The sequence below is a fragment of the Pongo abelii genome, chromosome 17 (genome assembly GCF_028885655.2).
Source record: "Pongo abelii isolate AG06213 chromosome 17, NHGRI_mPonAbe1-v2.0_pri, whole genome shotgun sequence".
Lineage (NCBI taxonomy): Eukaryota > Metazoa > Chordata > Mammalia > Primates > Hominidae > Pongo > Pongo abelii.
This window is the reverse complement of record NC_072002.2, coordinates 37984551-38003198: the sequence shown is the minus strand read 5'-3', so window position 1 is coordinate 38003198 and position 18648 is coordinate 37984551. Positions and strand designations below refer to the sequence as shown.

At 41.4% G+C, this 18648-nt stretch overlaps 1 protein-coding gene across 5 annotated transcripts in view; it reads right to left on the bottom strand.

Annotated features, from left to right (window-relative positions):
* The window catches only part of LAMA3 (laminin subunit alpha 3), a 279433-nt gene that overhangs the window by 161741 nt on the left and 99044 nt on the right, over nt 1-18648 (bottom strand). For 4 of the 5 annotated variants that reach the window (XM_054537716.2, XM_054537712.2, XM_054537713.2 and 1 more), the window contains exon 12: nt 15048-15182. In XM_054537716.2, coding sequence (XP_054393691.2) covers nt 15048-15182 — 135 coding nt within the window. Of the gene's footprint in view, nt 1-2845; nt 3465-15047; nt 15183-18648 lie in introns of those variants that run through there. The other variant, XM_063716859.1, reaches the window with a different exon arrangement.

Sequence of the window (18648 nt, the reverse complement as noted above, 5' to 3'; positions counted from 1 at the left end):
GACTTGAACTTAAAAGCATTTGCAGTGTTTTAAAATTGTGAATTAATCTGGCAACACGCTTCTCATTTCAATCCAACTATTAGCAAAAACTGCCAAATCCCAAACATCAACTCTAGCATTGGCAGCCCTTTTCTCACTCTTGGAAATACTATAAGGCTTTAAAAATATTTCAGTTCTGCTCTTTGTTTTGCTCTGGGTCCCTTGGAGTTTCCAGAGTATTTTACTTCTTGTCCACTCCTCATTGTTTCTGCTTTAAGAAACTTACTCTCAAGAAGAATACAAAATAAGGATCACCAAAAAAAGTCTTTAAAATAATGATCACAAAGGTCCTAGAGGACAGGAGCTTGTCTGTCATGCTCTTGAATGCCTTCCAGGATTAAATGTAGTCCTGTTCCACAGTACCTGCCAAATAGCTGGTTGTTACATGAGAGAATGAGTAACTATTGAAATCCTTCTTCAGGTCCAGCCCTGCATAATTCTTGACACGTGTTACCTCATTGTGTCTTGCAACATTGCTATCAGACAGATATTGTCATGAATAATGCCTTCCTCTTCACCTGCAGTAATAGCTCATGAGCGAAGCAACACTATATAGATTCTTGTAGATGATGGCCAAACAGAGCTCCTTAGTGCTTGAGGGATGCTCTTATTGCCCATGATCTTATAGAAAGGCCAATTGGCACCTTGATCTTCAGTCAAAGCCAAAAGCCAGCCATCAGTTCCACAATACTTATCACTCCTCTGGCACTGGGCTTTGGATGAATTAAATCTACAGAAAATCCTTAGCCTTTTCTGACCAATCACCTCAATGTTCTCTTAAACAAAAATGAATTACAAGGAAGGGCCAGTTCAAGGCAAAACTGCACAAAACTTGGCTTCAGGCTGCTTCCCACTGCCAGCCCAGTGGTCTCTGGTTTTTCCCTGGAAAGGCTGGGAGCCTCTCCCAGGAGCATCATGGCCAAAACCTTCCCTGGCACCATTCCTCATCGGCGGGGCACTTGTCCTCCTTCCCTGGCCAGTGTCTGACTCAGGAGAGTATGTTAACAGGGAGGAGGAGGTTAATCTCTCACTGACAACATATTTATAGGACTTTTCTAAAGAAAGCCCTGATACCACAATCCAAAGACTACATCAGACTCTAATGGGGATGGTTCTGGGCCCTGGGTCAGGTCACATCAGTGGGGTTGGGGGAAGCTGCACTTCCGGGTGCCTTCAGTTCATGTCATGAAAAGACCACCCATTTCCACATTCCTGCCTTCCTACCCTCTGTTCCCAGTACTAACTAGCTGCTGCCTAGCAAGCTGCTCCAGAAAAGGAGGGGAAAGGGGAATAGAAAGGAGGAAAAGAGGAAGAGGAAGAGGAAGAAAAAAATGAAGAAGAGTAGGGGAAAAAAGAAGGAGACAAAGGCAGGAATGAGGGATGGGAAGGAGAAAGAGGGAAGAGTAAACCCCCTAAATAACCAAATTAACAGTTGTATTCTGTGGTTGAAGATAGAGTCAAAAAATCCACAAACATAAATATATATTTTATATACATATAGACAGTTCTCAAATCTGATCTCATATATATAATTTGATTAATTCCCCAAGAAAGAAAACCACAGGGCATTTCAGTGAGTCAAAGTCAAAATGAAAAAAATACTGCATTGTACTTAGGAAAGTCTGGAGTAAATTAATTTAATGCAAAACATAAATCTGGGACTGCAGTTGGCAAAAGCAGCTTAGAAGGGTTTTAAAATTCTCTTTAAAGAAGATTTTGAATTTTTTTTTTTTTTTTTGAGATGGAGTCTCGCTCTGTTGCCCAGGCTGAAGTGCAGTGGTGCGATCTTGTCTCACTGCAACCTCTGCCTCCCAGGATCAAGCAATTCTTGTGCCTCATCCTTCCGAGTAGCTGGGATTACAGGCATGTGCCACCACGCCCAGCTAACTTTTGTATTTGTTAGTAGAGACGGAGTTTTACCACATTGGCCAGGCTCGTCTAGAACTCCTGACCTCAGGTGGTGCGCCAACCTTGGCCTCCCAAAGTGCTGGGATCACAGGCGTGAGCCATCACACCTGGCCAGATTTTGAAAGTTTTTAAAGCAAGAAAGAGCAAAGCTGTAAGAACACTTTTTGGCTAGAATATACTGGGCCAGCTGATACACCACTGTGGGCCATGGTGATTGGTTGTAAATTTCAGTGGGTCAAGTCATCAATTCCCTCTAAAAAAAAAAATCACAATAGCTATCAGACATAAAGGTAGTTACAAGACAAGGAAGGCCATCACAGACAAAATGTTGCATCCTCCCAAACTCTTACCAGAATGGTTCAAACCCAAAACAACAAACTGCAAGGTACACCTCGACAGCACACGAGGCAGTGAATTTCTTGCACAGCTCAGAAAACAGCTCTTAAGCATGGGCAGGCTTCTCCAAGGCTGGATGTGTATGTATTAGTCCTTCACTTGAGCCACAACTTTAGACCACAGAGAATCCAGCAGAGGCTGACCCCAGACCTTCACCCGCCGGGGCCAGAAGCATGCCTGCTGGTGTCCTCCAGTCCCTCTCTGAGAGGCTTGATAGTCTTTTCCCTCTCATGTTTCTGGTGAGGTCAGAAGAGTTTGGTAGACCTTTAGAAGCAGAGGTCCAAATCAACTCTACCAAAAATATCAATGAGGCCAGGCGTGGTGGCTCATGCCTATAATCCCAGCACTTTGGGAGCAGAGGAGGGGGAATCGCTTGAGCTCAGGAGTTAAAGATCAGCCTGGGCAATATAGTGAGATCTCATCTGAAATTTTTAAAAATTAAAAAAAAAAATCAATGGGAAGATAAACACTTATTTTTAAAAAGGAGTCCTGGCTCCAATCATTTAAAATAAGAGATATGACATTATCTTCATGTACTGTAGCTGATTAAAGACCTTTTTATGTCAGATGTCAGTTTCTTAAGGAAAAGAATGCTACAGTTAGACCTCACAGGGTTTCCCAATCTTTCTTAGGATTGGTCACTTTGGGGAACTATGTTTTCTCAAAGAGCTGAGGATTTTACTGACACATAGTTTTGCCACTCTGTCTTGGCTATGGCACCCTGATTTTACCATGGGGGAACCTCTCTTCCCTTGCTCCATTCATGCTGTTCAGATGGTGCTGACCCCACTTCTAGTTCTGTGGATATGGGGGAAGACTCAGGTTTGGCCAGTCAGAGCACTGAATTCCACAGCCACAGGACTAATTCCAGAACTGGCATGTGGTCCAATCAGAATCAGATGTGTCCTGGTGGAAAGTATACTCTTTTCCTAGTCTTGAACCTAGAAGGATACGTATTAGTCACCTTGAGCTGCCATAACAAAATACCATAGACTGGCTGGCTTAAACAATAGAAATTTATTTCTCCAGTTCTGGAGGCTGGGAAGTCCAAGATCCAGGTGCTGGCTGGTTCAGTTTCTGCTGCGGGTCTGCTTTCTGGCTTGTAGATGGCCACCTTCTCACTGTGTCCTCACATGGTAGAGGGAGAGAGAGAGTGAACGAGCTATCTTGTGTCTCTTCTTATAAAGACATGAGTCCTATCAGATCAGAGCTCCACCCTTATGACCTCATTAAACCTTAATTACTTCCTTACTCCAAATACAGTCACACTGGGGGTTTAGGGCTTCAACATATGAATTTTTAGGGACACAGTTCAGTCCATAATAACGTGTCTAAGAGCTGCTGCCATTTTACTATCATCTGAGGCCTAGGAACGAAGCCAATATACAAGATAGCAGAGTTTATAGATTAAACAAAAAAAATCTTTTAAGCCCCTAGATCAAGTTATTCCTGAAACCAAATATGCCTGGACTTTTCTATTACTGCCAAGAAGTTATTTTTGCCTTAAACAGTTTAGGTCTAGTTTTCTGTCATGTGAAATTGTAAAGAGTCATAATTGACTCTCTAATCACCAAACTATTAACTATTAGTTACCTATTTCATCTAGTACTCATTTTAACTATTAACATTTTAACTATTTAATCTAGTACTCTTACTCAAATGTATCTTATACTTTCCTTCCCAGTGAAGCAGGTATATTAGACATAATTTAACTCTTTTTCATGACCTACAGCTATCACTATAAATGCCCATTTACTTAATCTAATAGTGATACCCTCAGTATCTTCAGAATTGGGTTAGCTTGTTTGCCCTTCATTCAGTGGCCCCAGGCTGCTATACATCTTAAGTTTCATGTCTGCCTGTCTGTTTTCTCCCTTGCTATGAATGTTTCGCCTCAGTGATCATTTCCCTCTCTTCTAATTTTATGTTTCTAATTTGCCATGCAATTGGCTTGCAAAACAAATAATTAAATTTAAAACAATTATTTTTTAAAAAGGGAGGGGGAGACTAGGCTGAGAGAGGGCCTATAGGATTCCTTCTGTGTGCATCTTTGGAGCTGTGCTTTTCCACTTGACAGAGATTGTGGGGGTGGGGACCTAACTGCTTGGTTTTTACCTTTGCTCCAGATACATGGCCACATAACCAAATACTAACTGGATGGAATAACACTCTGCTGAAGGTCAAAGAATTATAACATACATTTAAAAATAGGGTTTTTTGTGAAAATAATGTCGAGAGTTTGTGGTTTTTAAAGAAATCTACGTTTATATAAGCAGAATATTAAAAATAATAGAATTCCCTAGAAACAAATCAAAATCATGGAGTCCCTTTAAGGAAGCCATGGTAAATGAAGCCACATGGAGATGCAACTGACTGTTAGACAATTAGTGTATTCAACAAGCACAACTCCTGCTGTCAACTAACTCCCATGGCCCTTTTCAATTTTACGTAGTGTGGGTGACTGTCTCCCTGCACCTAGATGAAAACTCTAGGAGTTGTAGGGTTTGTCAGCACACTCTTAGGTAAGAGAACAGAAAGTAAGTAGAAATCCAGTTTAAAGTTGAATCTCCTGTCCTCCAGATCAGACCTGATTCAGGCCAAAATCCCACAGTAGGCAGGAAAGGTGGAGAGATGGGTGGTAGGAGTGGGCTGGGGGTGGGAGTGGGCATTCTTTCCCCACAGCTGGCTTCAACCTGGTGGGGGAGGAATAAGAGGGAAGAGGAAAGAACTGTTGTGGTGTCATGATATATAGTGGGTTTTGCCCACAGTTGCTGGCTAGTAACTCCCATAGTCCTTGTTACAGTCTTTTGTTATAAAGTTGGGTGCGTTAGGCCTTGGGACAGGCCTCTGACCTTCTCCTGCCCTCTTTTAACCTGCCCCAAGGCAGGACTCTACTATTCCCCCACCTTTGTGATTGTGGGTCTTAAGACTCTCCCCAGAGAAGGTCTAGTCTATACCCTGGGGGAAGGAATGCTGATGTCAGGAAGCTTCCTTAAAAACCCAAGAGGATAGGATTCAGAGAGCTTCTAGATAGCTGAACATGTGGAGGTTCCTGGAGGGTGGTGCCCAGGGAGGGCATGGAAGCTCCCAGTCTCTTCTCCCATATCTCATCTTATGTGTATCTTCATCTGTATCTTTGCAACATCCTTTATAATAAACCAGTAAATGTAATTTGGTGTTCTGCTGAGTTCTGTGAGCCACTCCAGCAAATTAAATGAATCCAAAGGAGGTTTGTGGGAACCCCAATGTGAAGCTGCTTTGTCAGAAGTTCCAGAGGCCCAGGCTTGCAACTGATGGTGAGGGAAGGAGGGAGCAGTCTTGGGGACTGAGCCCTCAACCTGTGGGATCTGGCACTGTCTTCAGGTAAGCAGTGTCAGAATTGAATTGGAGGACATTTGGCTGGTGGCTGCTGCTTGGTGATGGGAAGAGACCCCCACACATTTGGTCACAGACGTTTTCTTCTGTGTTGATGGTTGTTGTGGTATGAGAGTAGAGGAAAAACACAGTTAGAGGAAAGAGTTTTTCCCCACACAATTGTTCTTGGACCAGCCCTATGGTAATCTCAAACTGGCTCTTCTTCCAAGGATGCTGTCTAAGGCCTCTTGGTGGTCGTCTGCTGAGCACCTCTCTCCTGCCATTCCCTTGTCTCCCAGGGATGCAAGCCTCTCTATTTCTGTTGCTTGTGACTCTCTCCTCAGCCCACAACTGCTTCAGCTCCTGGGCTTTGGATTCACCATTTCTTTTATTTTCTGTTTTTGATGCTTTGACATCTTGGGGCCTTGCTGACCTTGGAGGGACTGCCCCTCCCAGGGTGAGCCAATTCCCAGAGATAGTAAACAACCCTCCAGAGGGCTGCTTTTGGAATGCACACCAACCAATCCAGAGCATGGCCCTACCACCTCCTCTACCAGCTCTCACACTCTGGTATTCCCCGCCCTAATCACCCCAGGGCCAGGTACCAGACAACTAGGGGCAGCCCCTGTGTCCCAGCGCCCACTGAAATATTCAAACTAGCCAATCCTAAACCTGCTTATCCCTGCCCATTCCTTACTGTGGAAGTGCTCTGTCTACAGTTCCTTCCCCTCCCTCTGCCTCCAAACCGACCCTGACGCTTCTCCATGTGGCCCCTACAGCATGCCCTGCTCCTCCTCTGGGAACCGTATCTTCTCAATAGCAGTTGTCTCCTGGTCTGCTGTCCTTACTGAACCCCAAATTTCCTGTTAATACACTCTATTATAAAATAGGCATCTGGACAAAAACTTCAGCTGCTTTGGGTGGGATCTCCTGATGTCTCTGAGCAGACCTATCGGGCAGGAACCAAGACACTCACCTGGATTCCCCCACATCTGGCTGTGGGAAACACCTACACATCCCTTGCCCCAGCACACTAAGTACAGGCCATTCCCAACGTGGCAATACTCTCCCTGCTCTGCCTCAAGCAAAAAAGCAACCAGCTCTTAGCCTTTGGGTTTTCCAAGCCAGGGTCTGGCCACAAGCACCTCTGCCCCTCCTGAGGCTTCCCATATGCTATGGTTTGGATGTGGTTTGTCTTGCTAAAATTCATGGTAAAGTTTCATTGCCAGTGCAGCAGTGTTGGGAGGTGAGGCCTAGGGGAGGTGTTTGGGGTCCCCTAGGGGTCATGGGGGTGGATTCCTCATGAGTAGATTAATTCCCTCCTGAGACAGTGACTGCATTCTTGCTCCCACAGGACTGGATTAGTTACCGTGAGAGTAGGTTGTTATAAAAGTGAGTCTGGCTTCCTGGACTCTCTCTTGCGTCCTCTCTCATCGTGTGGTCTCCGCACATGCTCACTTACTGCTCCACTTCACCATGTTTTGCCCTAGTATGTGGCCCTCACCAGAAGCCAGCCAGATGTGGCGCTATGCTCTTGAAGTTCCCAGCCCACAGAATTGTGAACTAAATAAACGTCTTTTCTTTATAAACTACCCAATCTCAGGTATTCTGTTATAGCAATACCAAATGGACTAGGACACATCAGAGGTCCCTCATGCGTTTTGAGGTGAGGAAGAACAGTAAGGAGTTCACAGCAACAGTTTCCTCCATAGATATCCACCCCCTCCCAGATTATCTCTCCTCCGCTCTCCTAACCTTTTCATAAACCTTTGAGTGTGAGAGGCTAGAGTGTCATAAAATAAAACAGGTCTCTGGACATTTATTTTGAAAATCTGCACATGGTGACTTGGCCTTGGAATTTTGTATATATCATTGTTCAGGGACAATACTTCAATGTTAACATTTTCAAAAAGAGTGATATGGGTGGTTTTTAAATATTTTCCTTGTATTTACTTCTAAATTCAAGTTTTCTTTACTACTGATATGAAGAATATCAGATGATTCTCATTTGAAAGAGTGACTCTAATGAAAGGCAGATTGTCATACACATTTGTTTGGTTTTTTGGGGGGTTTTGTGGTTTTGTTTTTTTTTTTAAGACAAATTCTCAGTCTGTGATGTTCAGGCTGGAGTCCAGTGGTGTGATCTCAGCTCCCTGCAACCTCTGCCTCTCAGATTCAAGCAATTCTCCCACCTCAGCCTCCCAAGAAGCTGGAAATACAGGCATGCACCACCATGCCTGGCTAATTTTTATATTTTTTTAGTAGAGACAGGGTTTCACCATGCTGGCCACGCTGGTCTTGAACTCCTGACCTCAAGTGATCCACCTACCTTGGCCTCCCAAAGTGCTGGGATTACAGGCATGAGCCACTACGTCTGGCCTATCATACACATTTGTGAAATCCCAATTATCTATAATTTTTCCCCCCACAAAATATCCCAAGCTCAACCTATTAATCAAAGCCAAGCATCTTTAAAAAGTAACTGTGTCTGCTGCTTACATTTCTAGGTAGCTTGCTGGTAAGGTCAGACTGAAGTCTCCACACTCTGAGTTATGTAAAGATTATAGGACTTTGAAATTTATACTGTCCTTTCTCCTTGCAGGGTTTAAGGAAGAATAGTAAAGACAATATCATGGATTAAAGATAAAACAGGAAGCTGGGCGCGATGGTTCACGCCTGTAATCCCAGCACTTTGGGAGGCTGAGGCGGGCGGATCACAAGGTCAGGAGATTGAGACCACGGTGAAACCCCGTCTCTACTAAAAATACAAAAAATTAGCCGGGCGCAGTGGCGGGCGCCTATAGACCCAGCTACTCGAGAGGCTGAGGCAGGAGAATGGCGTGAACCCAGGAGGCGGAGCTTGCAGTGAACCGAGATCGCACCACTGCACTCTAGCCTGCGACAGAGCGAGGCTCCGTCTCCAAAAAAAAAAAAGGATATGCATCTCAAACTAGTTCTTCATGTTTATCTCTTTGGTCCTTGCTCTTCATAGATAATGGTAAAAAATAAGACAGAGTGCTTTCTTGCCCTTCAAACAGGTTTGGGAAGGAATTATGCAGTGTATACTGGCACAGGAATATCTTCATAGGGAAAATGGATTCATCAGATTATTGCTGCAATTTACTGAGCAACAGTTTCCAGCTGAATGAGAGTAAATTCACCCAAATGTTCTATGACTTCAAGTTATAACTATTTGAGAGTCTGAAGCCGCAAGACCAAAGAGCAGAATAAAAGAAAAGTGACAAACTACTCAGAAAAGAAAAGTGGCAAACTACTTCCCATACTCAGAAGCACAGATAAAATCCTTCAGGATCTTTTAGCACAGCAGTTTCCAAACTTTTTGGCCATGTTCACAGTAAAAAATACATTTTACATTATAATCCAATAAACACACACACACACACACACACACACACACACACTAATAGATGATAGAGATATCTAGCAAAACATAAATATGAACAAGAACTTTGCAAGAGATTTATTTTCTCTACACTTATGATGCATTCTAATAATTCCTAGTCTATTCTATTTCATTGTAATGCTGGCCCATACCCTCTAAATTGATTTCTCTATCCACTAATGGACAATGAACTGCAGTATGAAAAGCTCAGCCTTAGAAGAATAGCCCTCATGCTTCTTGATGTCCTAGATCACTAGGTGATGAAGGGGTTTAAAGAATAGAATAGAATTCCTGCTGTATACCAGGCTGAGAGTAAAGAAATGTGGGTGCTACTCACCACCCTGCAACTATCTACTCCCTACGTATTCTCCTGGGTCTCAGAATGGTTGCTATAAAATAAGTACTTGTGATTTCAACTCCTTTTAACTCTAAAATTCAAATGCACATTATGTGATCATCACTATAAAAACATAACAGAGATGAGGGTCAAATTTACAGAGATAAGGCTGACAAGTGTCTGGGGAGGAAGACCCCTTCTTTAGTGTGTTGGGATTCCACCTCCCACCTCTGCCTTATCTTTTTCAAACAAGTTTATTGAGATAAAATTCATATACCATACAATTCACCCATTTAAAGTGTAAAGTGTGCAACTTAATGTTGTTTAATATATTCACAGAGTTGTGCAACTTTTGGAACAATCTAATTTTAGAACATTTTTGTTCCCCCTAAAAGAAATCTCATATTCATTAACAAGTCAATCCACATTGTCCACTACCTTCACTCCCAACCACAAATCTGCTTTCAATCTCTACAAATTTTCCTATCCTGGACATTTAATATAAATGAATCACACAATATGTGACTTTTGTGACTGACTTCTTTCATTTAGCATAATGTTTTCAAGGTTTATTCATGTGGTAGCATGCATAAGTACTTCGTTCCTTTTTATTGCTAAATAATATTCTATTGTATGGCTATACCAAATTTTATTTATTTGTTCATCAGTTGATGAGCATATGGGTTGTTTCCCCATTTTGGCTATTTTGAATAATGCTGTTATGGACATTCATACACAAGTTACTGTGTGGATGTGTTTTCATTTCTTTTGGATATACACTGAAGAGTAGATCTGCTGGGTAGCATGATAACTTTATGTTTAACTTTTTCAGGAATAGCACAACTGTTTCCAAAGTCACTGTACTATTTCACATTCCCACCATCAGTGTATGAGAGTTCAAATTTCTCTACATCCTTGCCAACGCTTGCTATTGCCTGCCTTTCTAGTGGATATAAAATGGTATTTCATTGTGGTTTAGATTTGCATTTACCTAATGACTGATAATGTTGAGCATCTGTTCATATACCAGTTGGCCATTTGTATATCTTCTTGGAAGATAATGTCTATTCAAATCCTTTACTCATCTTCAGTTAGGTTGTCTTTTTAGTTATTTTTAATTTTTAAGTATCGAGTTGTAAAAATAATAATATATCCATATATATGGATTATTTGATAATAATATATCCAGATTTTATATATTATATATATATGTGTGTATATGATACTAGTGCCTTATCAGATATATGATTTGCAATACCTTTTTCCATTCTATGATTTGTCTTTTCACTTTTTTGATAGTGCCCTTTTGAGTGCAAGAGTTTTTAACTTTAATGAAATCCAATTTATCTATTTTTTCTTTTGCTACTTGTGCTTTTGTTGTCATATCTAAGAAACAGTTGCCTAATTTATGGTCATGAAGATTTATACCTATATTTTATTCTAAGAGATTTATAGTTCTAGCTCTTACATTTAGTTTCTTCATACATTTTATACTAATTTTTGTTTATAGTATGAGGTTGAATCCACTCATGTTTAATGTTATTATTGATAGTGTTGGATTTACCTTGGCCCTTTTGCATTTTATTTTCTGTATATTTCATGTATTTTTTGTTTCTCTATTCCCCCTTTATTGTTTTCTTCTATATTAGATATTTTCTAGTGTAATTTTTACTCTGTTTAATGACTTTTTAATCATTTTTGAGTTATTATGTTAGTGGTTGCTCTAGGGCTTACAAAAAGAAATCTACTTTAGTATCATATTGATTTAGTTCCAGTAAAATAGAGAAATTTTACTCCTATTTAGTTCTATTCTCTCTCCACCATTTTTGTGCTATCATTATTATATATATTATGTCTCTCTATATTAAAATCCAGCAATACATTTTTATAATTATTAATTTATATAATCTATGTTTTCTAAGGAAGATGATAGAAGAAAGGAGAGCAAGCATATATTTATAGAGTGTCTTTATAAACTCTATTTATCCTTTCTAGTTCTCTTTATTTCTTCCTATAGATTTGGTGTCATTTTCTTACTCCAATACAGCTTTGTTCTCACCTATCTCCTTTGTGCTACTGTCAAACGTATTACATTTTTATATGATATAGGCCCAATATTTATGTATGTATGTATGTATTTGTGTATACAGTTTGTATATTTCTGTTAAAATCAGTCAAGAGAAGAATGTATAAAAATATTCAATTATACTCTCTTTTGTAATTTTTACATGTTATTCAAATTATTATTTGATGGTACCTGTTTCAGCTTTAAGAATATCCTTTATTATTTCTATTATTTCTTATAAGTCAGGTTGGGTGAATTCTGTTAGTTTTTGTTCATCTGAGGAAGTCTTTACTTAGCCTTGATCATGAATAGTAATTTTGATGGATAGAAGATTCTTGGTTGACAGTTTTTTCCACTTTCAGCACTTAGAATATATGCTGTCACTGCCTTCTTGCCTCTATTGTTACTAATGAGAAGTCAGTTGTTATTCTAACTGGTGTTCCTGTGTTCATAATGAGTCTTTTTTTTTCCTGCTTTCAAGATTTTCTCTTTGTCTTTCAAAATTTTAATTATGATTTTAACTATAATATGTCTGGCTGTGGATCCCTCTGTATTTATGCTATTTAGAGTTCATTAAGCTTGTTAGCTGTATAGATGGCTTTTCATTAAATTTAGTAAGTTTTCCACCATTATTTCTTTGGCTATTTTTTTCTATTCCTTTTTCGCCTCTCTTTCTGATGCTCTCATTACACATATGTTGTGCTTAATGGCATCCCATATTTCTTTCAGGTTCTGTTTGTTTATTTATTTATTTATTTATTTGAGACAGAGTTTCACTCTTGTCACCCAGGCTGGAGGGCAATGGTGCGATCTTGGCTCACTGCAACTTCTGCCTCCCAGGTTCAAGCAATTCTCCTGCCTCAGACTCCCAAGTAGCTGGGATTACAGGTGCCTGCCACCACGCCTGGCTAATTTTTGTATTATTAGTAGAGACGGGTTTTCACCATGTTGGCCAGGCTGGTCTCAAACTCCTTACTTCAAGTGATCCGCTCCCCCTTGGCCTCCCAAAGTGCTGAGATAACAGGCATGAGCCACTGCCCCCGGTCTGTTTATTTATTTTCATTCTTTTTTTCTTTCTGTTTTCAGACTGCATAATCTCCATCAATCTGTCATTAAGTTTGCTGATTCTTTCTTCTGCTAGCTCAATTTACTGTTGAGCCACTTTAGTTAATTTTTCATTTCAGTTATTATACTTTTCAACTCCAAAATTTCCATTTGGTTATTTTGTAAAACAATTCCTATCTCTTTATTGATATTCTCTATTCAATTAGATGTTGTCATCATACCTTCCTTTAATTCATTAACCATGATTTCCTTTAGTCTTCTATACAGATTTATAATAGCTGCTTTAAAGTCTTTGCTAAGACTACCATCTGGCTCATTCAAAAGTAGTTTCTATTGTCTTCTTCTTCCCCTATGTATGGGTCACACTTCCCTCTTTCTTTGAAACTCTGCTATGCTCTACAAGTGGACACAGGTGGAGGTGGCGCCGTGGTCTTCTCAGTTTTCCTCTCCCACCATAGACCCCTACTCTATGAGCCAGCTTGGGTAGGGTTGATTGGGATCCCAGAATTCTCAGCCTGAAGTGCCTAAGTCAGAGCTCCTACCCTACAAGTGGAGGGGTTGTGGGTAAGAGAGAGCTGGTCCTCTTTGCTGAGCCCACCTGGAATAGGGCTTCTGCTATACAGGACTGCAGAAGGTTGAGAAATATCAGTGGCCTGCCCCTCCCAAAATGAAACAAACCATAGCCCCAAACTGGGGTACAGGATAAAGAGAGTGCCCATCTTCTTGGCAACACATGTGGGTAGATCTTCTATAAAACAGAGTTGGGGATGGATAATGAAGGGGGTCATGGCTGAAATGTCACAGAGACTCTCATTTCTTACCTAGATTCAAATTTTCTTAAGTAATTGTTTCTTCATTTGCTATATGCTCTTATGACCATTAACAGAGACTTCAAACAATTTTTTAAAATATTTTCACTGGTTAATTTCTGTTTTACTGAAAAGAGTATCTACCAACCTCCCTGCTCTGTTGTTATGGAAGTCCTTCCTCCCCTCTGCTTAATTGTGAATTCATTCATGCATTTTCTACCTACCTTAAAATAAATTAGCTCTAGTAGTGGAGATATGTGGAAAAGAGCATTCTTAAAGTGTTGCATTATTTATTCATTATTTATTATTTATTCATTATCACAACAATGAATTATGAGACAGGCACTATTTTTTGGAAACTGAGGAACAGAGGGGTTAAGTAACTTGCCCAAGTTGACAGCTAGTGCCACCCTTGCTCTTCACTACCTTGTCCTCCAGCTTAGCGGAGGGAGTTTTTCATGCTTACAGTTCCTTAGTGTGGCTGACCTTGCAAGTGAGATGACCTAATACCTATTCTAAACTCCTCCAGTGTTCAGAGGCTGGAAAGCTAAAGACAGCACTTCTCAGACTCTGTTGGGGCAGGGCTCTGGATGCCAATTGAGTTTGCAAATTGGAAGCGTGTGAATAAGATTAGACAGATGGGAAATAAGGAGGAGGCTGCATCCTGTAGCTGGCTGAGCATTTATGCAGCTGTGCTCTGACTCTGGCTTCCTGGATGCCAAGAGATGAAGGCACCAACCATGGGCTTCCCATCCTTGCACTGGGCCATAGCGGTCTGGGCTTAAAACCCAGCCATTCCATTGGAGGCCTCCTTGGAAGCCCAGCCTAGAGCCTGCTGCTCTGGCTCTTAACAACTCCTCTGGGCTAGCACCTAATTACCTATAGTAAATCTCTTTCTGTTTATAGTGTCTGAAGTGGTGTTTTATTTCCTGCCTTGATCCTGGACTGATAATCTTCTCCTCTTTCTCCTCCCTTCCCCTACACCATTGTCTGCAGAAAGAAGAATAATGTCAGACAGTAGAAAGGAGGCAGGGGAGAATAATTTGGGCAAATTCATTCATTCATGTGTTCACTCACCCAGCATTGAGTGCATACCTGCCATGCTCTAGGGACTGGACCAGAAACCTCCTCCTCCCAGCTTCCACTCCCCCTCAGCGACTCTTGCCAGGATGGGATACTAGGATACACACAAGTGGGGAGGAGGGGGTTTGTGGTCTCATGTCTCTATGGTTTGCACATGCTGTCCCCTCTCTCTAGAACATCCTGCCTCCTTCTGTCATCCACCTTCCCATCTTTCTAATCTTATTCACACACTTCCAATTTGCAAACCCAATTGGCATCTGCAGACCCGCCCCAACAGAATCTGAGAAGTGGTGGCAGGTTCCTAAATGCTGTTCAGATACCACCTCCTCTCCAGAGCCAGGATTTGAACCCAAACAGATTATTTCAGAGTCCATGTGCTTAACTACCAGGGAGGAGGCAGGGTAAGGTTGGAAAGAAGGGAGATGACAAGGTCCAGGTAGGACCATCACATGTAACATCCATATATAAGCCAGGGGCCCATTTATTAAACTGCAAGCCAGACAGCTCTGCCAGAAAGATCTGCATTTCCTCAGGAGGAAATTTATCTTGAGGGATTGATTATGAATATGCTATATTTTGCCCACTTACCTTGGCAAATAGGGAATGAGTAGAAACCAGAGCGGCAGGTATCACATCGAGGGCCCTCAACCCCAGGGTGGCACAGGCACCGTCCATGGGCATCACATATTTCGGGGAGAACGCCTTCCAGATTACAGTCACACCCTGCGGAAGACAGGAAACTTTCAGAAGGGGTCTCCATCTTCCATCCCTTTCTTAATTTCTCCTTTCCCCTAGGTTTCTATCACGGGAATATAGATTATTAATTATCTATGGCTGTTAAACACATTTAATGCAGAAGACTACATCTTGAAGGCAAATTTTTAAAAATTTACAAAAGGTCAGAGATATCATTAAAAAAAAAACATGTAGGGATGGGCATTCATTTGCAAACCATTCTTTTAACATCTATTCCTGTGGAAACATTTTATTTTCCCTCTAAAGCCGAGCTTTGTAAAGTATAACTTCAATTTAATAGATTCCCATCTCATGACAATCGTGAATTAAATGTATTTCTTCCTTCCAGTTTTTAGAAGGAAAGAAACTAACATCAATTCAGCCCTACTACATATCAGGCATCAGGGGCTTCCCTTGGATCGTCTCACTTAATCCTCCTGGCACTGGCCTTCCCTGCAGCCAGGCTGCTTCTAGTGCCTCTATCCAGGGCTTTCCCACCTCAGGACCTCTGCTCAGGCCAATCCCTCTGCCTGGTATACCCTTCCCTTAGCTCTTAGCATAGCCAGCTCTTTCTCATCCACCAGGTGTCAGTTCAAACATCAGTTCCTCAGAAGGTCCCCCTGACCAGTCTGTATAAATGGCCCCCACTTTCCTCCTTTTATTCTCTATCTTAGCTGTGTTTTTCTTTCACAACACTTTCATTCTTGGGATCGCATATTGGTCTGTGACTTGCTTTGACCACTAGAATGAGGTGTAAGTGTTGTTGTCATGCAGCTTCTGAGTCCAGGTCACTACAGGCCTTGCCATTTCCATTCTTGCCCTCCAGGAATCCTGAGACCACCATGGGAGAGATCAGTCTGGCCTCCTTGAGGACAAAAGGCCACAAAGAGGGATACTCCCAAATGTCCCAACTAAATCCAGCCCCAGAAACCTTCCAGAAAGTCCAGCAGAAGACCCGCCCAGCCAACCTACACAATTGAGAGAAATAACCCTTGTTCTTTTAAGCTACTAAGTTTTGGGGTGACTTATGACACAGAAATAGATAAGTAAATCACCCAGCAGACTGGACACTTCGTGAGAGCTCACCACAGGCCCCCAAGGCCAGCGCACAGTATTCCTCGGGAAATAAATATTGCTCAAAAATAATAATGAAGTCAAACAAGAGCCCTGTAAGACAGGTAAGTATTTTATAGATGAAAAAAAAAAAGATGCTCAGAAAGGTTAACTAACTTCCCCAAGTTCACACAGCCAGGGAAGCAGAGTCAGAATTTGAACCCAGGACTGCCAGATTTCAAAGCCTATGGTCTTTCTATTATACTAAAAATACAAGCCGAGAATGATTTTAAAAGCAACTTTCAGAGTGTGTCCTGGATTAGCATATATATTCAAACCAATCTCATATTTAAAGCATCTATTTCTTTTTTCTTTTTATTTATTTATTTATTTATTTTAGATAGAGTTTCATTCTATCACCCAGGCTGGAGTGCAGTGGCTCAATCTCTGCTCACCGCAACCTCTGCCTCCCGGGTTCAAGCAATTATCATGCCTCAGCCTCCCAAGTAGCTCGGATTACAGGCGTGTGCCACATCTGACTAATTTTTGTATTTTTAGTAGAGACAAGGTTTCACCATGTTGGCCAGGCTGGTCTCAAACTCCCGACCTCAGGTGATCCGCCTGCCTCAGCCTCCCAAAGTGCAGGATTACAGCGTGAGCCACCATGCCTGGCCCTGAAAGCATCTATAATTCTATAAATTACGTTAATATCTAAATTTGCAACAGGTCCCCTAAGGAAGATCCTAAAAGACTCAAAGATTCAACTAGGTCCACCCTACCTACCAAGGAAGGAAAGTCTCATGCATTTTGGAAAGATTTTCTACGGGGGTTAAAATAGTAGTTAATATGAAAAGTAGCCAAATCCCTTTGCCCTAAGCCCTTAATTTTTCAAATAAAAGGTTAGTAACTAAGTTATGGAATTATTTCTTTCTAATACAATAATTAAGAAAAAAATCACAGCAAATCAGAACAACTTTATAGCCTTTACATGATTTTTAACTTGTTCATACTTAAACCAAACAGTTGCCTAATTTGACAAAAACAGCATTGGAAGTGAAGGGATTTAGAATATGCCATTTTAGCATACTGACTGTTTCCAGCAAAGGCACTTTAGAAGCAGCAGATGTAGGAAGGGTTCTCTGATCTCACCCTTTCTACCTAAAAGCAGGTCATAAAATTTCCCGGGAGAAAGATGCCTGCCCTCCTTGTACCAGGAAGACAGCATTCTTATCACCGGAGACTGGGAGTCGACTGGATTGGATCTGCACCAACAAACCCACTAAAATAACCCTTAGTTTCCCCCAATGCTTCCTAGCCAGGGTCCCACAATGTAGTGCCACTAACCCAAGCTCTTTTGTCTTGTCACACTCCATACTTCATTGTTCTTTGTGTAAACATGTACAATACATAGGCTTTGGGGCCTAATGGCTTTTTTGGGTCTTGATTTTCCTTCTAGAGACTCTCATGTACATGTAAAAATATTACATACATTTGTATGCTTTTTTACTGTTAATCTGTCTTAGGTTCATTTAATTCTAGGCCCAGCCATGGTACCTAAGAGGGTAGAACAAAGTTTTTCCTCCTTTTCAGAAGTGGCAAGGACAAATTCATGACAAGGGAAGCCTTGGAACCCAGGCTGGCATGAGCACCACCCTGTCCATCCATCACAGCTGCCATACAAGGTCCTAATGCCACAGCCCTGTAGGCTGAGAACGAATGCCACAGGGAAAGGAAATGTTTTTACCGTGAATTACAGTGTTGGCATTAAACGAAGTATTGAGATTCAGTGAATACTTGGACTTTAAAGTCCAAGTGAATAAACTTGGACTTTACCTTGGCATTGAGGCTCAAAGAATTCTGATTAAAATAGAAAAAGAAAGAATATCCCACACCTCATTACGAAGTCACAGTGATTATATCTCAAGAAAATCCCTTGAGTCCCTCTCTACTGCCAGAGTTCCAGACCTCATCTTTGTTTACCTGGATTATTTTCAGAACTTCCTAAGGAGGCTCTCTGCTTCCTATCTTGCCCCTTCTAATTCATTCTCCATGCTGGTGTCAAGAGTGATATTTCAAAAACGTCAACCTTTTCATATCACTTCCCAGTTTTAAATCCCTTGACAGTGACCCAATGCCTGCAGGACACAATACGAAGTCCTTCACATGTGACAGAATAGATCCTTCAACATTTTCCAAGCTACCAGCAACCCATGGGGCATCTTTGTGCAAATTAGAAAAAGGTGCCCCTTCCTCAAGATGCTTTCCTGTCACCTGCTATAAAATCATCATCATCAATATGCAAATCTGCAATGTCTTCCGTGATTGTGATGCTCCTTAGATGAGGCACAGCTGTGCCTTGCAAACCTACACATCTGAGCCGGCTGCCCACTCAGGTCTTTTC